At 44.2% G+C, this 13,930-nt stretch overlaps 1 protein-coding gene across 2 annotated transcripts in view; it reads right to left on the reverse strand.

The window, feature by feature from the left end:
• The window catches only part of fat4 (FAT atypical cadherin 4), a 104,215-nt gene extending 90,754 nt beyond the window's left edge, over positions 1 to 13,461 (reverse strand). For both annotated transcript variants that reach the window (XM_073922402.1, XM_073922401.1), the window contains exon 1: positions 7,957 to 13,461. In XM_073922402.1, coding sequence (XP_073778503.1) covers positions 7,957 to 13,083 — 5,127 coding nt within the window. In that variant the 5' untranslated portion in view covers positions 13,084 to 13,461. The remainder of the gene's footprint in view (positions 1 to 7,956) is intronic.
• Between the last annotated feature and the right edge of the window lie 469 nt (positions 13,462 to 13,930).

Below are 13,930 nucleotides of genomic sequence, written 5' to 3' on the forward strand. Positions count from 1 at the left end.
AATAAATATATAAGTGAATAAGTGAAAATAAATAAATAAGTAATAAAAATACATAAAAACAAAATAAGTAGAACATTAAATAAATAACAAATAAAATAATTAAATAAATAAATAAGTAAAAAAACAGTACATAAAAATAATATAAGAAGATAAACAACTAAATAGCAAATAGAACATTAAATAAAACAAAATGATTAATTAATTAATTAATGAAATAACAAATAAGTAATAATAATAAACAAATAATTAATAATTAGAATAACAAATAAAATAAACAAATAAATAAAATAACAAACACATAAATAAATAAAATAAACAATAAGTAAATAAAAAACAAATAGAATAACAAATACAAATAAATAAATAAATAAATATTTACTGACAGTGAATGTTTTTTAGGGGTGCTGAAATGACTCGAGCCGCCCCAGGCTGATAGATGGTTTGAATGCACAACATTAAGCGAACGTTTACACAACACAACAACACAACACCACTGAACACACACTTCATCCTGCACTTCAGTGAGTATTACGTTTCTCTGCATTCTACAGAGGATCACATGACTATGAACTCGACTAGAACTAGTGATGGTTGACTTTAACTAACTAACTAACTAACTAACTAACAAAATAAATAAATAAATAAATAAATAAATAAATAAATAAATAAATAAATAAGAGCAGTAAACTCGACCTTTCTTACATGTGAGCTGAGGAATGAATGTGTGTGTTTGTTTGTGTGTGTAGAAACGGATGTTTGCTGTAATGCTGCGACTTTAAAGAGACACAGAGAACCGTGGTTATATGCAAATAGCACAGTGGTCGGCGCATATGTGTGTGTGTGTGTGTGTGTGTGTTTTGCTGCATAAATGAAAACAGCTGTTTGTGTTTGAGCAAACTCAGCATGAGTGTGTGTGTGTGTGTGTGTGTCATAGTGCTTTTTGTTTGTCTCTCTGCCTGCGTGTGTGTGTGTGTGTGTGTGTTGCAGCGCTCTCTTTTTGTCTCTTAGCCTGTGTGTGTGTGTGTGTGTGTGTGTGTGTGTGTGTGTGTGTGTGTGTGTGTTTGTGTTTGTGTTTGTGCATATGTGTGAGTTTGTGTGTGTGTGTGTGTGTGTGAGTGTCTGGGTGTGAGTGTGTTCAGCGCTCTTTTAGTCTTTCAGCCTGTGTATGTGCAAGTGTGTGAGTGATTAAGTTTGTGAGTGTGTGTGTATGTGTGTGTGTGTGCGCGTGCGTGCATGCATTTGTGTGTGTTTGTGTTTGAGTGTGTGTGAGTGTGTTTGTCTTATTGACGGCTGACAGTGATGTATTGTAGGTCAGGCTTCAGGAAGTGTGTGTGAGTTAACTCAGTAGATTCAGTCAAAGCTTCGTTATTGATTAACACACACACGCACACACACACACACAGTGGAAGTGCTTGAAGAGCAGATCACCACATTAAAGCTAATAAAGATCTAGAGTGATGGTCTGTACAGTGTGGACGTGTGGAGTGTGGACTCTGAGTGCACTTCAGATTACTTACTGTCAGATTATTCTGCTTATTTAAATGAGAAACTCTCCTTATTTTGACTCATTATTTCTGAAAATAGCACTATACTTCATTCCTGTCTAGAAAATGCGCACTGATTTAAGAATATTGAGATATTTGGACTAGAAACAAGACAGGAATTCTCCATTAGAACAGCATTATTTGCAGTGGATGAGCACTGGAGAGAGGACCAGCGCGTCTCCACACCTTCAGTCCAGCAAAATCATCCTGATTCACTTTCCCAAATCACTTTCAGCTGCTGTAAACAAACCACTGCAGGAGGAAGAACAGCACAACACTACACTGAACCCAATACTGACTCATATTCATACACACACACCGAACACACACACACGCACACACACACACACACGCACACACACAGATCTTCAGTTCTCTGCTGGACGCTTTAACACAAGCTCAGATGAGTTATTCCAGCACGTCATTAGCAGAAACAATGGAGGACACCCCTCACAAATCTCAGCAAAGCAAAGAAAAGCAAACAGTTTTGGCCTTAATTACGCTCTCCCTCTCTCTCAGGAACAGAGCGACGCCTCTCGGGAAGCTATTTTCAAAACCCGAAGCATGCAGGAGGAAGAAATCCAGTTCATAAACACGAATCATCAAGCCCGTAATAATAAAACATTTTCAGCTCCAGCTGAAATTTCCAAAACACACACACACACACACGCACACACACACGCACATATATTGAATCACATTTGTTTTTGATTTGAGCACAGGCCTGCGCACACAAACCCACAAGTGTAGAGTTTCATCTGGATCCTGAGTTTAACTCTATCCCTCGAGGGAGAGTTTAGCGGAGCAATGCCGGCGCGTCACACTCACACTCAAAAACACCACGCTCACTGCTCCTTCACACTACTTATTTAATATGAGTTGGGTTTACTGGGATATAACTTAATTTATAAAGTAATTTATATTAAAACTTATATTATAACTTAATTGTTTTATTTTTAACTCACTTAAAGGAGGCCTCTGTTTATAAGATGTAATTGCGTCTGTGATGTCTCTAGAGTGTGTGCGTGTGTGTGTGTGTGTGTGTGTTTGAGCTGAGAATAGCACACAGATAACGTTCACTAATGCCTAGTTCAGACTGCGTGATTTTAACCCCAATTTTGACTCGCCGACAGGTTTTGAGAAATCGCCGACAAATGCCGGAAATCACAGGTAAATCGCTGCTCGTGCACGTGAGTGACAGTCACACAGTGTGAACGATCAAAGACGCGATCTGAGAGAATCACCGATGAGTCGCCGATGCCTGCGAGATATTTGCCGTGCTGAATATCAGGAGCTGTCGGCGACTCAAATCATTCATTCATTTTCTTGTCGGCTTAGTCCCTTTATTAATCCGGGGTCACCACAGCGGAATGAACCGCCAACTTATCCAGCAAGTTTTTATGCAGCGGATGCCTTCCAGCCGCAACCCATCTCTAGGAAACATCCACACACACACACTCATACACTACAGAAAATTAAGCCTACCCAATTCACCTGTACCACATGTGTTTGGACTGTGGGGGAAACCGGAGCACCCGGAGGAAACCCACACCAACACAGGGAGAACATGCAAACTCCACACAGAAACGCCAACTGAGCCGAGGATCGAACCAGCAACCCAGCGGCCTTCTGGCTGTGAGGGGACAGCACTACCTACTGCGCCACTGCCTCGCCTGATTCAGATCATGCCGTGTGAATTGAGTTCTGACTGAAAATAACATCAGCGATCACCTACAGCCAATGAGAGAGCGGCATTACCGTGTGTGTGTGTGTGTGTATACCTGCTGCAGGCCAGCGGGAGGCTGGGGGAGAAGGTTTTTCGGTTTATTTGGACCCACGAAATGGAGGAAAAACTAGTGGAGGTTTGACAGGACTCAGGAGCAACCGTGTCTGTTTGACGTTTCATACAGAAAGAAATTAGTTTATTATCAACTTAAGTTGAGGAGAAATGGCTAATTCCCTTCAAACCCAGGTGAGCAAACATGTACATGTTCTACCCCATTAAAGGCTTCTTTCTCATTATGTAGTTAATAACAAAAGATATACGATGTGTTTTTGGCTGTGAGACGTAGTTTGGACGAAGTTGTCTGCAATTCTTCCTATAGTAAAGTCATGCAATGTGAAAGTCCCTGTCGCCGATCCATCTTGCAGTGTAAACAAAGCAGCGACGAAACGCCTGCGCAGATACTCATGCAGTGTGAAAACATCTGTGACACGACTACTCTGAAAATCATGCAGTCTGAACTCGGCATTACTCTCTGAAACTGACCCTTTTAGGCTTTGATCCTAATTGTGGTGACTGTCGCTTTAAATGCAAATGAGATTTTCATAGGAGGCGGAGCTACAAATTTTCTGCATCACCATCCGCTTGTTAAGTGTGATGTCACATGAAGTGGCTTCTGTGTCCAAGTGCTCCATCAAGCTGCGTGGGGAGACTCAAAATGGTAATAATAAACATTTACAAAGCGCTGTAATATATATATATGTGTGAATGTAGAATAATTAAGGGAGTCATGCGACATAATTTTTATGTTTTTAATAAACATGGAGGCCAAAATCAAAATTTATTTGGTTGATATTATTGTGGTGGATTTTCTGGAAACTAGTGCAGGAAAAAGCTTCCCGGTTTATCAATGTTTAGATATTTAGACTGAAAACAAGACAGAAACTCTAAGTAAAGCTAGCATGTTTTTGCAGTGAACGTGCAGATTAAGTTTCGAGATGTCTCCTCTATCCAGCTCTCTCTCTCTCTCCGCTCAGGAAAAATCTATTCAGCGTGTCTTAGAGGGTCAGCTGAATTTAATGGTCACTTATTGCCTGTTCATGCAAAGCTGGTGGCACAAAAGCCGGGTTTCTAGGACCACCCTGCTCTGACATCGCCTGGAGCGCTCGAAATCTCACTAATACCCTCGCTCACTCAGTAGGGGACAGGTATCTGAGACCCACACGCGGATCTCCAGCGCTCATTTCCCTTTTAGCAGCTTTGCCTGTGTTTTCCTGGCCAGCAAGCGATTACAATGAGAAAGAAACAAACAGTTCCATCCCGCGGTTTCTGTGTTATTAATATCTGCAATCACGCAGTCTGGCCGTCTGATTTGTTGAATTTCTCGCAGCTGATAAGAGAGATTAGTGCGCTCGCAGCAGGAGCCCGAAGAAACACATTTTACCCAGAGTTCCCCACAAGGCGAGCGAGATTACAGGGATAGTTCACACAGAAAATTACATTTGCTCACTATTTAATCTTCCTCAAGTGCTTGCAAATGTTTCTTGCGTCTGTTGAATGCTAAAGAAGATACTTTGAAGAATGCTGGAAATCAGTAACCATTGACTTCCATAGGAAAAACTAGAACTAACGAAGCAGGGTTTTCAGCATTCTTCAGAATATCTTCCTTTGTGTTCAACAGAACAAAGAAACTCAGTGTTGTTACTGCTTTTGCACACTTTGTTGATTATACGTTGCATTGTAACTACATGCCAACTATGTGGAATGAGAGCAGCGGTGCCCAATCTTTCCTTATAAAGGGCCAAAGTTGATTGAGGGCTAAAAGTGAAATATGCCAATAAATATACGCTGTAACAATAACAACATTCATTTATTCATTCATTTTCTTGTCAGCTTAGTCCCTTTATTAATCAGGGGTCGCCACAGCAGAATGAACCGCCAACTAATCCAGCAAGTTTTTATGCAGCGGATGCCCTTCCAGCCGCAACCCATGTCTAGGAAACATCCACACACACACACATTACGGACAATTTAGCTTACCCAATTCCCCTGTACCGCATGTCCCAGAGCAAACCCACGCGAATGCAGGGAGAACATGCAAACTCCACACAGAAACGCCAACTGAGGCGAGGTTCAAACCAGCGACCTTCTTGCTGTGAGGCGACAGCACTATCTACTGCGCCACTGCCTCGCCACAATAACAACATGAATACTAGTAATATAATGTTGATTAGTCATGTGTTTGTTCTCTCAGCGTTCGTTCGGGTTTCCACCGGGTGCTCTGGTTTCCCCCACAGTCCAAACACATGCTGTACAGGTGAACTGGGTAGGCTAAATTATCTGTAGTGTATGTGTGTGTGTGTGGATGTTTCCCAGAGATAGGTTGCGGCTGGAAGGGCATCCGCTGTGTAAAAACTTGCTGGATAAGTTGGCGGTTCATTCCGCTGTGGTGACCCCAGATTAATAAAGGGACTAAGCTGACAAATAAATGAATGAATGAATGAATAGTCATGTGTTAATGACATTTGCATTATGGGAAAAAATCTAATTTTAATGGCAATGCTTTTGATTATTGAGTATTAGTGAGGACCACTGTGGTCTATGGTACGTGAGAGAAGAAAAGGACAGAACTGGCTCCTCCTGCAGATGGAAGTGAGGATGAGGTTTGAGAATGATGCAGACTGGACATAAGAGCAGTGATGGAGAGAGTCAGCTCAGAGGCAGATAAGGCAGACGTACACTCTTAGCCTGGATAAGTTAAGTAACTTAAAAAAAATAAGAGGAAACTAGTTGCCCTTAAAAAATTAGGTAATGCATGCTTAAAAAACGTGAGTGAGCTCAACTTAAAAGATTAGAGTTGTTCTAATATGTAATATAAGTTGAATAGACAATGTCTGCTCCACTGGAACCAAATCTTACTGTATGTGACCGATCTAGAATGTGTATTAAAAGCTTAAAATAGCATGGACTGTTTAAAGCATGCTTTATGATGGCAGATAATCAGCTGAGGAACAAAAGCAATAATAATAATACACTGCTGAAAATGTGCTGTGATCATTTTTTTAGGCTAAATTGTCCATAGTGTTTGAGTGTGTGTGTGGGTGTTTCCCAGAGATGAGTTGCCGCTGGAAGGGCATCCACTGCGTAAAAATGTGCTGGATAAGTTGGCGGTTCATTAAGCTGTGGCGACCCCAGTTAATAAAGGGACTAAGCGGACAAGAAAATGAATGAATGAAACTGAATTGAATTCTCCCTCTCTTTATACTTGAGAATAAGTCAACTGTAAAGTTAATTAAACATGTTTTAATCCAAGCTTATTTTGCATACCCAATTACATTAAGTTTAATTTGAAAACCACATTGTTAGATTAAAAAAACACTTAATTTTCAGTTATTTATATGGTATTATATATAACGGCAGATTAGTGTACACTTACTATGTTCTGAGAGCTGAGCTGCTTATTTGGATTTTCTCAGACGTATGAAGGTACACATGCACGCGCACACACACACACACACACACACACACACACACACACACACACACACACACACACAGACACACACACACACAGACACACACACACACACACACACACACACACACACACACTATACTCAACATAACTCCATGTATATAAGTCAACAGTGTTTTTGCGCTGCAACTGATGATCAACAGTAAAAGTGACACACTGTCCCTCGTCCCAACAGGGAAAACCAGCAACACTCATGAGTGCATGATTACCTGCGTTCATGACTTTACAAACAATAAATGTGATCACAATGGAAGTCAATAAAGCAAAAACAGCAGCAACATCACCAAAGGAAACGAGAGTATTGTTGAGTTTATGAACATTTTCAAAGCATTTTCTTCAATTATATGTTGGTCCCACTTTATATTAAGTGTCCTCAACTACTATGTACTTACATCAGAAAAATAAATACAGTGTGCTTACTGTGTTCATAATGTATTTAAGAACACGTGTGGTGCTTTTGAGTTGGGATAGAGGTTGGGTTATGGACAGGTTTGGTGGCATGGGTAGGTTTAAGGGTGGGTTAAGGTGTAAGGGATGCTCAACAGTGTATTTACAAATGCAATTACAAAAGTTAATTACTGATGTATTTACATGTATTTAATCAAGCATAAGTACACAGTAAATACATGTATTTACACAATAAGTAGATTGTAACAAACTATTAATTCCTATGTAAGTACATATTAGTTAAGGCCACTTAATATGTCAAAATAGGTATTGTCAACAAAAATTATTCTATTTGCTGAAACACAGAGAGAGCTGAAGCCAAATTAAGACTAAATCACCCCAGAGTGGATGAAAACAACCCAACAGCACACAAGGGTTAAGGCCTTCACTCTCGCTCTCTCTTTCTCTGAGCTGAAACAATACAGCTCGCCTGCCAAAAAACAAAGCCCACATTCTCAAGTGCAAAGCAATTTATACTTAATACAACCCAGATCTTCTGAAAAAGAGAACAGGGGGAAGAGAAAAAAACAAGCAGGAACTTTAGTAATGCACCAACCCTTTTCCCCCCTTTAGTTTGGATATTTTCGCTCCGGTTTTTCCACCACATTCACACAAATGACTTCAGCACATGTTTGGGAAATATGTTCCCTTAGATTTCCTTTCAGAAGAAGCATCACCTTAAAGAAGAAGTCAAACAGAAAGCTCACCTCTGCATGCTGCGTTCTGGGCTGTTTGGCGTCTGTTTCAATGGCGTACACGTCTAGGAGGTACAAATCCGAGCCTTGCTCCCGGTCCAGTTCGGCAGCCGTTTGGATCACTCCTGAATGGCGTCCGATTGTGAAAAGCCGTCCAGCGGCCTTTCCTCCACTTCGGACTGAGACAATGAAATACTCCACCTTGGTGCCGGCGCCACGTGGGCTCGAGGCATCCAGAGAGATGACGTTTGTTCCTGCTGGCTGGCCCTCCTTCAGTATGGTGATGTATTTGGGCTGGGAGAAAACTGGACCGTCGGTACCCTGGAGAATAATAGTTAGCTCAGTCCTCGAGGATTTTCGGTCAGTGCCGTGATCTGTAGCAGAAACCATCAAGCTATAGATGAGTTTTGAGGGAATTAGCTGAGACGCGAGTCTAATATCCCCACTGTACCGATCCATAATAAACGTGTCTGAATCTCCTCTCACCAGTTCGTACTCCACCTCCCCATTCGCACCCTCATCAGGATCAAACGCCAACACGGTGGTCAGAATTGACCCAATCACGATGTTAGATTCAGCAACTAGAGCGTTCTGCGAGATAAACGTGGGGATGTTGTCATTTTGGTCCGTCACCCATATCGTGACGTTTTTAAGAGCAAAACGACGAAACTCTGCAGGCACGGCTTGATCGGTTGCTTTGATCGTGAGCTCGAAGAGGTTTGAGAACTCTCTGTCGATGTCTTTATTAGTGAATATCACTCCAGACACCGAATCAATGCGGAAATGTCCACCCCGAGGGGTCTGCAGCGCAATAGAGTACTCCAGCAGTCCGTTTATATCCGCGTCGGTGTCGTGAGCTGTTATGGACATCACAGAAGTGGAGATCGGGAGGTTTTCGGGGATCGATTTAAAAATGTCTCCTGGTGTAAAAACAGGAGGGTTGTCGTTAAAATCTCGTACATGAATGATAACCGGGATTGAAGAGGATCTGGACGGCCTCCCGCTGTCTTTAGCTGTGACGTTGAGTTTGTAAAGAGACTGGGTTTCGTAATCGAGCTTCTTGACGAGGAAAATGCTGCCGGTGTTGGGGCTGATGCTGAACGTGCCGTGGTTATTAGTGGCGGAGATGCTGTATGTGATATCAGCATTGGATCCGGAGTCGGAATCGGTGGCGGTCACAGAGGCGACCAGCTCCCCGATCCTCATATTCTCCAGCACATCCACTGAGAGTGTAGATTTGGGGAATGACGGAGAGTTATCGTTATCATCCAGAACGCTGATGCTCAGCACGCAGGTTGAAGACAGAGGGACGCTCCCAGAATCCTCTGCGATGATTTTGAGGGAGTAAGAGGGTGTTGTTTCGTAGTCTAGTTTCCCCACTAGAGTAACTTGACCGGAATTGCTGTCGATGCTAAACTGCTTCTCCTCATTCCCCTCGGTGATGTCGTAGTGGACGAGGCCGTTTTTGTTTTCGTCCACATCTGAGGCGGACACTCGGAGCAGCTGTGTCATGTTCTGGGCGGATTCTGCGATCGAGGCCTGGTAAATGTCCTTAGTGAACTTGGGCGGGTTGTCGTTGATGTCCTGTATGTACACCTGCACTTTGGCCTGGTCTTTGAGAGGTTTGGGAAGACCCTGATCTGAGGACAGCACTGTAAAGCTGAACACCGCGGCGCCTCTCTGCCTCATTAAAGACTCTCGGTCTAACTGTAGAGTGCTTGTTAATACGCCAGTGATTGCGTTGAGCTCAAAATTCGACTGCGGCGTTTCAAAGGAATACCGCACTTCACTGTTAGGCCCGAAGTCTTTATCCTCAGCGAACACCCGTCCAACTAGAGCGCCTCGCTCCTGCTCTTCCTCGAAGTGAAACACATAGTTAGTGCTGTTAAAGAGCGGACGGTTGTCATTGATGTCATCCAGGAGGATGCTCACGTTAACACTAGCGCTCAGAGACTCGACCGCTCTGTCTTTAGCCACCACTAATAAACTATAGCGATCTTGCACCTCTCTATCCAGATCTGCCTTTATATACAACTGCCCGTCAGGGAAAATCCCGAAAACATCACGCGTGTTCCCGCTAATGATATCATACACGATTTCCCCATTGACGCCAGAGTCTTTATCAGTAGCCTCAACTCTGAAAAATCGACTATTGACGGGTTCTGATTCGAGAATGGTGACCTCATACGAGAGCTGGTCGAAGACTGGAGCGTTATCGTTAACGTCGTACACACTAATAGTGAGGAATAGGCTTGACGTGCGCTGAGGGACGCCCAGGTCAGAAGCCACGACCTCCAGCTGATATGAACTCGTGGTGACTTCAAGAGGGCCGGTGAGAGAGATTAAGCCATGCTTCTCGTGGATGTGAAACAAGCCTTTAGGGTTTTGCTTGAGACTGTATACAATCATCCCATTGGTCGCCTCATCAGGATCTGAAGCTTTAGCTTGGAATATGTGATGACCTGTAGCCCAGTTTTCAACAGCACTAACATGCTCGACGCTATGCATGAAGTTAGGCGCGTTATCGTTCAAATCCTTGACTGTAATGTTCACTAAAGTTTCCCCTGTGACCTCCCCGGCCCTAGCGATCACCCTGAGCTGATAGAAAGCCTGCTCTTCTCTGTCTATCAGCCCTAACGCTGTAATCTGGCCTGCTTTAATGCCAAACAAACTGCGCTGATCGCCGGATGCAATTAAATAAGTGATATTTGTGTGCAGATCCACTGTGGTGGCCGACACGGTGCCGATAATAGTGCCCACGGGCACGTTCTCAAACATAACAAAGCTGTAGTCTTTCTGACCGAACACCAGCGGGTTGTCTTGCGTGTCTACCACAGTGACGGTGACTATAGCCGGGGTGTGTGAGCGCAAGCCGCCGCCATCTGTCGCAGTGACCTGCAGCTGATACGCGGTTTTCTCTTCTCTATCCAGCGCCACTAACGTCGTAACTTTACCAGAAGTGCTGCTAATGTGAAACTTAGAGGAATCGCCAGCGGTGATAGCGTATTTAACAGTGCCGTTGCGGCCTAGGTCTGGATCTGAAGCGGTTACCGTTGTCACAGATGAGCCGGAGGGCTCGTTTTCTTTAATGTTAGCGAAATACTGCATGGGGTAAAACACCGGACTGTTATCGTTAACATCCTTAAGAGTGATATTCACCTTGCAGACGGAGTGCAGAGGGGGGGCGCCTGAATCTGTGGCTCTAATGTAGAGCAGATATGAGCTTTCTTCCTCTCTGTCTAACTCTGTGGACGTACTCAAACGTCCTGATGTGGAATCTAGTCTGAATTTATTCTGATCGCTCACAGGAGTTTCTGAATCAAATGAGAAGCGGATCGTACCATTAGGGCCGAGATCTGAATCAGTGGCGGAGAGCACGACAAGCTCGGATCCCGCAGGGGAATGCTCCGTTATGGAAACGTGATATGTGTTTTGTGTGAAAGTAGGTACCTGGTCGTTAACGTCTGTGATGTTGACTATCAATTTAGTGTAGGATATTTTAGGCTGCAGGCCTTGGTCCTTGGCACTGATATTGAGCACTATTTCAGAGGCTGTTTCCCTATTGAGCTCTGCAGCGCTGGTAACCAAACCGCTGTTCTCGCTGATGGCGAACCAGCCCAAACTGTTTCCAGACACCAGCGAGTAGCGCAGGTTGGCGTTCTGCCCGGAGTCTCCATCTGTGGCTGAAACCCCTTTAATGTAGCTGCCTTTAGGAATGTCCTCGCTGATGTCTACTCTATACACGGCTTCCTGAAATATGGGCGGATGGTCGTTAATATCATTCACAAATATAACCAGACTAGCGAAAGACGAGCGGGCCAAGGGCTTGCCGTTATCTGACACTGAAACAGTGAGGTTGTAGGATGAAATGCGCTCTCGGTCTAGCACGCTGGCCACTTTGATCAGACTCAAATTGGGGACGGGCGAACTGTGCACGTCAAAGTGTCTTTGCTCGTTTCCGCCAAGTATAGAAACTGAGATGTTGCCGTTGGCGGTGGACGAGTCTGAATCAGAAACAGTCAACAGTGCTACAACAGTGCCCACCTGGGCGTTTTCATCCACTGACGCGAATTTGGAAGTCGTAGGAAAGTATCGAAATTTAACAACGGGGTCATTATCGTTAACATCGAGCAATTTAACAGTAGCTTCAGTTCTAGTGTAAAGTGAAGGGACGCCGTTATCCACAGCGTGGATGGTGAGAGAATACTCCCTTTTAGTCTCGTAATCCAACCCCTCCTTTATAACAACAGTCCCAGCCTTGGGGTCAATCTGAAAAGGAGTCCCCTCATCTAAAAGATAGGTTATTTCAGCGTTTGCACCTTCATCCAGATCACTGGCTGCAATCTGCAGCACACTAGAGCCGACGGCAGCATCCTCAAACACACTAGTCTGATACTGCTCATGGTCAAAAGAGGGAGGGTTGTCGTTTATATCCTGAATAGTGACGTTTACTTGAAGATAGCCAAACTTTTTGGGCTCTCCTTTATCTTCCACTTGAATAAGCAGCTGGTAGAATGGAGTCGTTTCTCTGTCCAGCCCTCCAGTGGAGACTAGGTGTAAAAACGCGCCCTCTCCGCTCGGGTTGACGGTGATGTCCAGGCGGAATTTCCGCTGGTCGTTCCCGCTGATGATCCGGTATGTGGTGTGATCCACTCCGTTGCTACCGATGTCCGCGTCGGTGGCGGTGTCCAGAATGACCTGCCGCCCGCTGCTCGCGTCCTCTTTAAACGACACCACTATCGACGCGTCGGGAAACACGGGCGCGTTATCATTGATATCCAGCACCACGATGCGCACTTCAGTCGGGTAAGTCGGCTGGCTGGACAGCACCACCACATTGATGATGTTCCCGGGCAGAACTTCCCGATCGATCACGGAGGACGTGTAGATGACGCCCGTCGTCGCGTTGATGGAAAAAAGTTTGTGCTGCTCGCTGAATCTGTACGTGAAGGCGGGTTTGGTCTCGATGGTGCCCACATAGGTGCCCACCGGCTGCTCCTCAAGAACCTCAAACTCCTGCCGAACTTGACTGGAGACAGAACAGCGCGATAAAGTCCAGAACACGAGCAGAACGAGGTGCGTGGAGGTACCTGAAAGCGCCATGATCGCAGATGCAGTCCGGGTTTTCCCGAGCCTCATACATTCACCTCAGATTTGCAGCATTATATCCATTAAAACGGAGAGAAAGAGACTCGGAACTCGCGCTGAAAGTTGATTAATCCACAGGGGTATTCCTTAAAACTGCTTTATGCTCTGTTTGAGGAAAGTTGAAGAGGTGTAGCTGCTGTAAAATCCTGTCAGAGATCGTGCAGTAAAACTCCTCTCATGATGATGATGATGATGGTGGTGATGATGATGGAGTTTCCATTGTGAGCTAAACTAAAAAGTTCGCTCTTTTGTAAATCCTCCCACCTCACAATGTGAGCTTTCTAAATCTTATTTTAATGATTTCCCTGAAGGAAATAAGCGAGCTCTCGGTGTATCCCTGTGATTCTGCTACGGGATGTCCCGCGGAATAACGGTGAGCAAACTTCTCTTTGCTGCCCTGACTGAGAACAAAAGCCCGAGTTGAGAAAACTCCCGCCCTGCTCTGCTGCTATTGGCCTCCTGCGTGCGGCCACGCCTCTCTTTGGCTCCGCGTTCTATTGTAAAGTCATCGAGCAGGGCTCTGATTGGACGAGGGAGACGTCAATCATGGCTCAGACGGACTGTTATAAGAGAGTTGCGCTCCAGGTATTGAATGTACCGTTATGTGCCCATAATAACACCGACTGCTCATTTATATGCCAGCCGTCGCTTTTAGCAGCTCAACTGTGCATATTTTACTGCACTGAAAATAAAATACTCAAGGGTGATTCCTTGGATTTACTAAATTAAGTGGTTGTAAACTTTATTTAGGCTAAATGTAAACAAATTAAGTTGAACATTACTCAATTTAATTTGTTTAAATTCAACACGTTTATTGTTTGACACAATTTTGCAGACA

Source organism: Danio rerio, chromosome 14 (assembly GCF_049306965.1).
Source record: "Danio rerio strain Tuebingen ecotype United States chromosome 14, GRCz12tu, whole genome shotgun sequence".
In the NCBI taxonomy this organism is placed as follows: Eukaryota; Metazoa; Chordata; class Actinopteri; order Cypriniformes; family Danionidae; genus Danio; species Danio rerio.